This window comes from Pimephales promelas, chromosome 12 (genome assembly GCF_988280905.1).
Source record: "Pimephales promelas chromosome 12, fPimPro1.hap1.1, whole genome shotgun sequence".
NCBI classification, from domain to species: Eukaryota; Metazoa; Chordata; class Actinopteri; order Cypriniformes; family Leuciscidae; genus Pimephales; species Pimephales promelas.
In genome coordinates this window covers 29,189,021-29,200,251 of record NC_142780.1, presented here as the reverse complement: position 1 = coordinate 29,200,251, position 11,231 = coordinate 29,189,021, and the positions used below count along the sequence as shown (strand labels likewise).

General features: G+C 38.4%; 1 protein-coding gene and 1 non-coding gene across 8 annotated transcripts; one reads left to right on the top strand and one right to left on the bottom strand.

Moving 5' to 3' along the window:
* The first annotated feature begins 110 nt into the window (after nucleotides 1-110).
* Nucleotides 111-182, top strand: trnae-cuc (transfer RNA glutamic acid (anticodon CUC)). The gene has a single exon. It is a non-coding gene; the product is annotated as a tRNA-Glu (tRNA).
* A 90-nt stretch (nucleotides 183-272) lies between these two features.
* dek (DEK proto-oncogene) lies at nucleotides 273-11,231 on the bottom strand. 7 transcript variants are annotated; one of them, XM_089117901.1, is made up of 13 exons: nucleotides 11,165-11,231; nucleotides 10,415-10,631; nucleotides 10,017-10,225; nucleotides 9,824-9,918; nucleotides 9,421-9,541; nucleotides 8,997-9,296; nucleotides 8,715-8,840; nucleotides 7,759-7,881; nucleotides 7,004-7,124; nucleotides 6,615-6,746; nucleotides 6,318-6,463; nucleotides 1,620-1,688; nucleotides 273-1,531 (listed from the first exon to the last, which is right to left on the bottom strand). In XM_089117901.1, exons 2-13 carry the CDS (start codon nucleotides 10,605-10,607, stop codon nucleotides 1,520-1,522), a joined length of 1,647 nt encoding a protein of 548 aa, XP_088974027.1. In that variant the 5' UTR covers nucleotides 10,608-10,631; nucleotides 11,165-11,231; the 3' UTR covers nucleotides 273-1,519. The 7 variants fall into 7 exon arrangements, with proteins under 7 accessions (XP_088974027.1, XP_088974024.1, XP_088974023.1 ...); XM_089117898.1 differs by lacking the exons at nucleotides 273-1,531; nucleotides 1,620-1,688 and adding an exon at nucleotides 2,465-4,377 and having other exon boundaries at nucleotides 8,715-8,822; XM_089117897.1 differs by lacking the exons at nucleotides 273-1,531; nucleotides 1,620-1,688 and adding an exon at nucleotides 2,466-4,377 and having other exon boundaries at nucleotides 6,615-6,744; nucleotides 7,011-7,124.

The following is an 11,231-nucleotide window of genomic DNA, read 5'->3' as shown; positions in this document are numbered from 1 at the left end:
CATTTAAACAGTGGTCCTTTACACTGCGTGAGGCTTTGGACAGTTTTAACATAGTTTAAAGAGAGGCCAGTACGTATTAAAAAACAGCATATTCTTAATCGTACCCAGCTTCCCTGGTGGTCTAGTGGTTAGGATTCGGCGCTCTCACCGCCGCGGCCCGGGTTCGATTCCCGGTCAGGGAACATGACTTTTTAAATTTTTCCAGAAAGTTAGTCGGAGATATTTATTTATACAATATCAATAAACCTCGGAAATCAAAACACACAGAATAATTAAAAATAAGCAACTTTATCATAATTACATCCAATTATGTTGGAGAGTGGATGACAAGTCAAAAAGTTATATCCAATTGTGTTGCAGAGTGGATGACCAAGTCAACAATTGTGTTGGAGAGTGGATGACCAAGTCAAAAAGTTTGAGTGACACATTAAAACAATTTTAACTGTGACATGAAAGTATAGAAACACCATCACAAAGTGGCAACTGAACCTTAGTCTTAAGAAACTGACAGGTTATATTCTATGAAAACTCAATTTATTACAAAATAAACATCTTCGTTTCTGTGTTGCGATCCATTAACACAGAGTAATATGATGGATGATAACTGATAAAACTGTTACTGAAGTCAGTGTATACAACAGATCAAACTCTTCTACAGATCAAACAGACTTAACTCTTGTCCTATCAGAGAACCTAATCGGATTTAAGTTGTTTGATCCTTATGGCTAGTATTAAAAATATAGGAAAGAAAACTGAACATGCAAAGCATATTTACAAAAAAAAAAAAAACTGAAACAAAGATTTTTAAAAAATCTTTACAAATTAGTATTAAAACCCCAAATTATTCTAAGCACAACACTGAAATGGAAGGTGACACTGTCAAATTGCATGCTGGGGGAAAAAAATAAAATAGACCAAAACATGAATTTCTAAATAAGTTACATTTTTGCAAATCAGCATTCAGGATCTCAAAAATAAAACCCAGCGATACTTTTTTAAATATTGCGTACTATATCTTGGCAACATCAACTGTAATGTAACTGCAGGCCACAGCCAGTCTTTTCTAAGACCGTCAAAATGCAATTTAGTGACTATGTATAGCAGGGAAGGGCAACTTCGGTCCTGGAGTGCCACCTACTGTCCTACATACAGAGTTTAGCTCCAACTCTGAAAGAAATAAACTCTGTAGGACAGTGGGTGGCCCTCCAGGACCGAAGTTGCCCATCCCTGATGTATGCTGCTATGACTATGAGCCATTAAAAAAGTGGGGGGGAAAAAAACGTTTTAAAAATGTGGTATATTTCAAAAACAACATCTAAATCAGTCGCTGTCAAATGTGAACTTTAGAAAATACTTTTTAAAATTTGAAAAAGCAGAATTTGCTGGAAAGTTGAGCAACCTTGTATAAAATAAAAATAAAAACTACACAACTGTGAACAGTGTGATGATGAAAATCAAGTCTTGTATACGATCTTCACCCTTGCTGTCCTTTTAAATAAGGCATTTTCTTCTCTTCGCTTCATGATATCAACTGAAAAACAAGAAATTTACCCATTAGAACAGCTTCTTATTGACCAATCGATTAAAAAATACAGGATTATCACATTGGAGGTACTTACACTTTTAACTGTAGTCCGGATAAATTCCTTTCTGCTGGTCAGATCAAACTCTGGATACTTGTCATAAACCTACAACAAAGAAAAAGTTCATAAATTATTTGGAAACTTTTCAGGTTGTCAAACTTTTAGGGCTGTAGTCAACCAAAGAAATCCTTAGTCGAACAAAGACCTGTCCTGCGCAACGATCAGTCGACTTAAAAAAAAAAAAAAAAAGACGCAATGTTTTGCATTTTGATTGAACATTTATTTAACAATTGTCACAGAACATTTATAAAACAACGGAAAAAACACCAATAATACATAAAACCATAATAATAATACAATTCATTGAAAAAGAAGTGATTTTTTTAACTGCAAAGTGAGGAGCTCTGTCCTAGATAATTATAATAATTCATTACATTTATATAGCGCTTTTCTGGACACTCAAAGCGCTTCACATAGAGGGGGGAATCTCCTCAACCACCACCAGTGTGCAGCAGATGATGCGACGGCAGCCATAGTGCGCCAGAACGCTCACCACACACCAGATTATTGGTGGAGAGGAGACAGTGAAGAAGCCAATTGCTGTATATGGGGATGATTAGGAGGCCATGATGGACAAAGGCCACTGGGCAAATTTGGCCAGGATGCCGGGGTTACACCCCTACTCTTTCGAAAGACATCCTGGGATTTTTAATGACCACAGAGAGTCAGGACCTTGGTTTAACGTCTCATCCGAAGGACGGTGCTCTTTTGACAGCATAGTGTCCCCATCACTATACTGGGGTGTTAGGACCCACACAGGCCACAGGATGAGCACCCCCTGCTGGCCTCGCTAACACCTCTTCCAGCAGCAACCTGGTTTTCTCAGAAGGTCTCCCATCCAGGTACTAACCAGGCTCCGCCCTGCTTAGCTTTAGTGGGCAACCAGTCTTGGGCTACAGGGTGATATGGCTGCTGGCCGTAGATCTATAGTGACAATCGCACACCAGACCACACCACACGCTACAAAAAATATAGCTGCCGACCTAGGCGTTTTAAAACAAACACACAAAAAAACAAATAGCCTAAAAAACAAACCTAATAATAATGGGCTGAAAAATAATTAGTCAAGTGTACAAAATAAATAAGAACAAAAGGCTACTTACAGATCTGCAGGCCTAGCGTACCTTTTCATGTTGTGGGCCAAAAACACTAACATGTCCACATTCTTGGGTAAAAGACAGCTCCTCGACTTGTTAACAATAAATCCTGCTTTGGAAAATATCTGCTCTGCAGGAGTGGAGGTTGCAGGGATGCAGAGCAGGCGTTTGGCTGCCCGAGCAAGTCGCGGATATCTCTGCTCATTATTTTTCCACCACGCAAGTGGCCCAGCAGTGTCCACTCTACTTCTGTCCTGAAGATAATCTTTCATTTCATCCCAAGAGGATCTTTGTGCACTTGGCTCGTCATGGTCGTCCTCCGCATCATGTCCACAAAGAAGCATTGCTATCTCCTTCTCTTTTGACGTTTTCTGTTTTTTTGCCAACGGGTCCTCATCATCCCCTGTGTGCTCTATGCTGTCTCCTGAGAGGCTTAGACTTTGTGCAAGTTTCACGACTTCAGAATAGGCCTCATCCCGTTTCTCATCACTAAGAAAAGGTAGCTGTTTGAAGCGCGGATCTAGTACTGCAGCTAAAATGTAAAAGCTGCGGTCTTTGAGTTTCCATCGACTATCCATTTCCTGCACAAGCTTGAGTTTCATCATCTTCTTTGTTTGACTATCGTTATCTGTGACAGCAAGATGACATTTTTTAAGATTCTCAAGCATTGGGAAGGCCGCAGACAGGGATGTGTTAGTCTCCTCCGACAACAGCTCGGTCAGCGTAATAAAGGGCTTGAGAACGTCTGTGATGTCTTCAGCCATATTCCACTGCTCTGTTGTCATGTCCAAAGTGCTGCTGTCACTCCTCTTAGTGTAATTGGGGTCCGATAAAACGGCGGCGATGGGCCAGCGCTGCTCCAACAGTCGCTCCAACATAAAGCAGGTGGAGTTCCACCGGGTGGCCACATCCTGGATGAGTTCGTGCTCAGGAGCTTTTTGCTGCACCTGTTTCTCTTTGAGACCCGTTTTTGCCTTGTGTCCCTTTTTGAAGTGCCCAACAAGACGGCACGCTGCAGCCACCGTGCGCGACACCGGGTCTTCTTTTAACGCAGCATTTACGCACAGCTGCAGGGTTTGGCCTGCACATCTAACCAACTCCACGTCTGGCCACTGACCGGATGCCTTCAGTAATTCCACAGAGAGGACCATGTTGGCAGCGTTGTCCGTTACCACTGACACCCGCTTCTCTGGTGGAATGTGGTAGGTGTCGGCGACTTGAGTGAGTCGCTGTGCAACATTTTCTCCCGTGTGTGCTTCATCCATCTGCTTTGTTTCCAACACAAAACTATTCATCTTCCAATCAGCATCGATAAAATGGGCCGTAACAGTCATGTACGCCTCCATTCTTAACGAAGACCACAAATCAGTTGTGAAGCTTACAGCCTCGGAGGATTGGAGTAACTGGTTTACATTTACTTTAAGTCCATCAAACCGTGAACGTAGCGCACGCAAGACAGTCTCCCGTGCTGGCACAGTATATCTTGGCTCGACGATTTTAAACATGTTCTTAAAGCCCTCTCCTTCCACTGTGTCGACTGGCCTCATATCTTGGGCGATGTAATGCACAATCCCCTTAGTGATGTCCTCCTTTCTCTTCGCCGACAGAGGATGGACCAACTCCGCCTGTGGCATGGTCTGGGGATGCGCCGAGTACATATTAACCAATAAAATATATTAAACATATATAAACATTAGACGCAGCAAGTTGTCTGACACGCGTATATATCGCTTATCCGCTTTTAGGTGATAGGCCACATTGGTCGTTGAGCTGTGGTACGTTAGCTTTAAGCCGCATAGCTTGTGCTCCAGTCTTGTCGTCTTTTTTTGTAAAATGCAGCCAGAAAAAAGATTTAGATTTGTTGGCCATTTTGTCAACTAAAGCCAAAACAAGTATTGCTTCTAACTGACTGTAAGTATTTGAGTTCTAACTGAATGAATACAGCAAAACTACCTATATTCTTTACTGAGCGCGGGAAGCAGCAGTGCTGCCAGCCACAGGTGCGCTTCCCGAGTGTTCTACGTGGTGCGCTAAACTCTGGCGCTGTTACAAAAATAGCCTAAATTAAAGCATTTAAAGTTGGGCATAAAACATAGGATAATTATATTTAGAATACAGTTATATCTAACTTATAAAGGAATAAATCAATGAAAATTTCTTTCAATTGGTAAAAACAAAAACAACGTGTCGACCAATGAGAATGTCAGTCGACCAGGATGGCATCGACCGATTAGTCGACTAAACAACTAAAGTTGACAGCCCTACAAACTTTAGTGGAACATGTTCATATCTATTGTGGTGAAATACACCTGCATGAACTTTAATGTGCAAAAAGCGATTTCTGAGAATCACTGGCTACGTTTAGATGCACAACTCTAGCTTCAATTGAATTGATGAATCCGAATTGATCAATTCGAATTGATGAGTGTTTACGTGATCAGGTTGATGTGCATGTTTATATGTCACAAGCTTAAAATCAGAATAGATTTTTTGACATGTGCACACTGCATGATTATACAGTTTCCTGCTGTTTGTGCATAATAACCATTCTCCTACACTGGATCTTTACTTGTTTTAAACAGCAGACTTAATCCTTAATTATGACCATTTCTGGTCATAATTTGGAGACCATGAGCATATGAACGTTTGTGCCGTGCTGCTTATTTATAACGCTGTAAAAATGTCCCTCCCTGCGCCCGAAAAGTCATCTGTGGATGAGAATCCATAGTAGTAGTAGTTGAGTTTATTGCCGTATCAGGATCACCGGCTACATGGCAAATATATATTAAACATTTAAAAACATAATATTATAAGTATAACATAATTAAAACAAACTTTCAGTTTAGGTTTTCAATCCAATCAAGTGTTTGCATGCCCTCGCGCCACTAGGGGGCCTCGCAATCCAGCCGGGTTAAAAAAAAAATAATAATAAAAAAAAAAGAATAAAACAGGAAAAAAATTGTATAGAACAAAAATAGGTAACGGAAAAAAAGTCAAATGCAAAGTTTGCAAGCAACAGTTTGCATATCGCTGCTCAACTACAAACATGGCATTTCACCGAAAAAAGGTGAGCTAAAGCCTAGTTCACAAATTTTAAGACAGATTTGCAAATCGTTGAGCTCGCAGACAGGTCAGGGTGTTACCGCATACAAACCGCGGGGGATTAGCGGGCGATGAACGCTCGTCAATCTGTTAGTATGAAAGAGCCAACAACGCATCAAAGACGCCCTCAGACGCATCGCCGAGCCCAGAAAAATATCTAGCATGCTAGATATCCAGAGCTGTCGCACGGCTCAACCTCAGTGATGTCATGAACTACAGCCAATCGATGGTATTGCATAATTGTGCTGTGTTTGTTTTGAGCCAGTAAAAAATAATAATAAGTTAATGATCTCCATTCGGGTGATTATCCACTTATCATTATTTAATCTACCCACAAACTAAATTTACACTCAATTCAAATCTTTCCAAATCTTTTACAGGCCTGGAAATTGTAATTTAAAAATTCCATGACTTTTCCAGGTCTTTTCCAGGAAAAAGCCATTTTGTTCCCGATAAATGCTTCGAAATAACATACTTGTCGGGTAATCTGTTTCATTGTAACTTCCTCCAAGTTTGCATCTTTCAGGAGATCCTGGATCGCCTCCTTCAACTGGTCATCAGTTGGTGGTTTTTTAAGCATCTTGATCAATGGCTGATCATCATCAGAGCTTTCACTTTCATCTGGATGAAAAAATTCAGCATGTCAAAACCAAAATTCGGCAAAACCAACGTGTCTAGTTGCCGTTTTGATATGATGCATGTCATTTTAATTCTAGACAAAAAGGAAAAAAACTTTTGGTATTGCATCTGGAAGAATTTGCTGCATTATTACCCTTGATCTTGCTTGCCATCTTTTTCCTTTGGTTGCTGCTGCTGTCAGCTTTCTTGGATTTAGGGACAGGCTTTGCTGGAGCTTTTCTCTTTGCCGGAGCTTTTCTCTTTGCTGCAGGCTTCTTGATTGTCTAGAAATAAGTTGGCAATTATGATGTCAGTTTTAATGCAATTATCAAATATGTATATAACTGCATGGAAAAAAACAGTTGGAATAACTTAAAACATTTCTGGAGCATCAGCAGATTTAAAGTAAATCTAAATCAGTAAATCTAAAGTGCAACAAAAATTGCTACAAGCTACAAAGAGCTTGAATTTATTTTAATTGTTTTAAATTTTTTTTTTTTTTAATTCAGAATTAAAAATTATTAGCAAAAAGTGTTCAAAACTTTTTTACAGTCTTGTCTTCATGAACATCTTGGTCACTGTCATCTGATGTAGTCTGATCTGACTCTTGGTCAGATTTCTTTGTGGACTTCATGGTGGAAGATTTCTTTTTCTGAGGAGATTTCTGTTGATTTGCAGACAAAACAAAAGCAAGTGTAAACAAAGTATGATTGCCTATAGATGGGCTGAACTATAAAACCATAAATGTGGGGAGAATTTATGTTAAAATCTTTGTCATGTGTGTCACATTTCCATAGTCAACTAAAACTCAGAAATGTTATGGTGTCAAAATGTAAATTTGTTATTTTATTCAGAGGGGGTTCAAAACTCTTTTTGGAAAGACATAGTTTTAATTTTGATCACATTAAGCTTCAAATGACCTTATTGTTATTTAGCATTTTTGCTGACATATACCTGATTCACAGTATACCAAAACTACAAGCTCAAATAAGTAGAGATGCACCAGTCGACAGCCCATAAATAAAAAATAAATAAAAACTTTCCTTCTATTTTGGCTGATCTGATCTCTAACGGACTTGTACACAGACTGCACTGCAATCATTACCCAAATCTAATTTGTGCGAAACATTTGCAAAGTCTGTAAACAGGACATTATCATAGGCCAGAGACGGGACATGCTGAAGATGGAAGCAAAGAGTCATGACTGGGGCATCCCAACAAATAAGCTTGAATTTATTTTAACAATTTTAAAAGATATTTCACAGTGCAATTATTACTATTAATTGTTTATGTCCAACCTTTTTTACAGTCTTGTCTTCATGAAAGTCTTGGTCACTGTCATCTGATGTAGTCTGATCTGACTTCTTGTCAGATTTCTTTGTGGACTTCATGGTGGAAGATTTCTTCTTCTGAGGAGATTTCTGTTGATTTGCAGACAAAACAAAAGCAAATGTAAACACAGTATGATTGCATATAGATGGGCTGAACTATAAAACCATAAATGTGGGGAATTTATGTTAAAATCTTTGTCATGCGTGTCACATTTCCATTGTCAACTAAAACTCAGAAAGGTTCTGAAGGTGTCAATTGTAATTTTGCTATTTATTTCAGAGGGGGTTCAAAATGTTTTGGAAAGATATAGCAGTTTTCAGTGTTTTCAAATTAAGCTTCAAATGAACAAATTGTTATTCAGCATTTTTGCTGACTTACAGCACCTAAATTACAAGCTCAAATAAGTATAGATGCAACAGTCGCCCATACATTGAACTTGTTTTTTTTTATTTTTTGACTTGCACACAAACTGCACTGCAATAATTGTCCAAAATGTAATTTGTGGGGAAATATTGCAAAGTCTGTAAACAGGACATTATCACAGGCCAGAGACGGGACATGCTGAAGAGATGACAACACAGAGGTGCCAGCAGAGGAAATACTGTATCAGAGAACGCAAGCTCAAAATGCTTGAAATTTTGCAAGAAAAATATAAATATTGAATTTAGGGTGGGGATTTATATGAATGTACAAGGGAACTGATTTTCTTCAGAAAAGAAAATGCAATCGAACCTTTTCCTCTTACCCCCATTTAATACCTATTAAAGTTGTGTTTATAAGCACAACAAAATTTGACAATTTGAATCAGCCTTGAAAAGCCATGACTGGTGCATCCCTACAAATAAGCTTGCATTAATATTAAAAATGTAAAATATATTTCAGAATGCAATAATATTACTAGTAATGCATGTTTGTGTCCAACCTTTTTTACAGTCTTGTCTTCATGAACGTCTCGGTCACTGTCATCTGATGTAGTCTCATCTGACTTTTGGTCAGATTTCTTTGTGGACTTCATAGTGGAAGATTTCTTCTTCTGAGGAGGAGATTTCTGTTGATTTGCAGACAAAACAAAAGCTAATGTAAACACAGAATGATTATCTATGGATTGCCTGAACAACATAAATGTGGAGAATTTGTTTAAAATCTTTGACCACACAAGTGTCACCTATAACACCCAGAAAAGCAAAAGAAACATTTCACTCACTTCTTCCTCGTCGCTGTCTTCTACAGGAGCATGAAAATCAGTCACTTCATCAGAAGATTTATCTTCACTATCTTTATTTCTTTGACTTGCTGTGCCTGACTCCTCAGTGCTCTTACTGTTCTCTTTACTCTCTTCTTCTTCATCATCATCATCGTCGTCGTCATCATCATCACTGCTGGAATCAGAGACAATGGGTTTGGACTTTCCACTTTCTACTTTTTTCTGTGGCTTTTTACTTTTGGATGAAGATTTTTCTCTTTTGGCATCTTTGGTCGTCTTCTTTTTCTTCTTAAGAACAGGCTGCAGAGGATATCAACAACACAGTCATTGGCAACAGCAAAAGAAAAACTCATCAGACATTTAATTTTCAGCAGTACATTGGCATTATATGTGTATTGTTATTGTTCAGAGAGAAAGATCGCACCTTTCCCGAGTTGGTTGGCTGTAAAAGAAACCTCATTATCCTCTCAGAAAGAACAATTTGCGTTCCACTCCTCTCCAGATCAAGAGTCTGACACATGGTTTTGAGCAGTCCCTTTTGAAGCCTGCCAGAAAACACAAAAAAATCATTATCACGCCCACTTTAAACCAATCACAACTTAATTATCGGACTTATAATAAACTACTGATGGCTTCATTATGTGCTTGCACATGGGCGTCACATCACAAAACTGAAATATGAGCAAAAACATAATTGTCCTAAAATACATATATACAGTATTTTTATTTATCAGTACATCAGACATGGCAAAAATTATTTCATAATTTCTGTTTTCATGCTTTGATTTACAATGGATGGATGGATATACAGCAGTCAATATACTTACTTTTTCAATTTCTCCACCTTTTTGTTGTAAAGTTCACTGTCCGGCCCAAAAGGAAATCCATTAAATAGCCGAAGATTTTTTCGCAGAGCTGATGCCTGTAAGAACATTAATCAGCATTATTAAGCTAATATCAATCTGTTACATTTTTCTTTAGCCATTTGTTTGTAAAGCGAGTTCTCAAACTAAACCTTACAGTTCCCGGTCGGTCATATACAATGTTATGCAGAGGTTTGAGCAGAGGGACTTTAAGCTTTCCGATGGAGTGATTAATCCGTGCAATGTCTCCCAGTTTGTCACCTCTTCCTGTACTCTCAATCTTCAGCTTTTCTTTCGGTCTACACATTAAATCAAGTCTCTGGATGATTTTCTTCTCCCGTTTTCCTTCAAGAATTTCTGGTTCGACTGAAAAGACAATTACAAAAGGACAATGATGGTAACTTTTGAGTGGGCAAGCTTCGTTTAATTTATGAGCATATGACAATTAAATAAAAGCTCAATACAAAGTTATATTGCTTAACATTAATTGACATCATGAATAACATTTCTTGAAAGAATAGGTTTGGCATCTATTGTTGGCATTATTCAACTTACACAATTTGTATCTGGGTTTAGGTTTTTCATCCTGCTCTGCATCATCAGATGGACTCTTCTTCCTTTTCTTCTTTTTCCTCTCCTCCTCCTCTTCTTCTTTTATGCTGTTTTCCTCTTCTTCTTTTATTCTGTTTTCTTCCAGGAAAGTATCAGGAAGATCCTCATTCTTGACAGCTACGATTTCTTTACTCATGACTGGAATTATGTTAGTTTATTCCTAGATTAGATCAAAGAACGGTGTTGTAATCGTCAAATTCAACAGTATACAATAGTAGAAGTATTACCGATATAATTTACATACACAAACGACAGCTCTATTCGACGACGCATATCACATCAAGAACAGTGAGTGCACTGTTACTGCTGAAACGAATTTGGCGCGTGTTTGTATCCCAGTTGTAAAAAGCACAGACACACACCTTTAGCATGCTAGTAAGATATACATTTACGACCAAATGCAAGGTAAACTGGTGAGAATGTAAGATATATATAAGCAAACGTGAGTGAAAAATCTAACTTTTTCGTTTACATGACTTAAGTTAAAGCTTTAAGGCGACGCGAGATTGATAGCACAGACTAACGTTAGCTTATTTGTCACGCCTACTTGCTCACCAAAACACAATTATATTCCCTTTTGCAACAACAAATTATGACAAGACCTGCCTTCGTGTAAAGTAAACGTAACGTCAGAAAAGTAACGTTATACAGCTTATAAAACCCATACATTTATACTTTAATATATATACTTACTGTGTGTTGCTCCCTATTGGTGGTGATGCACCATTGTGTGCGTGCGCAGTAAACATGGCGTTTGAAA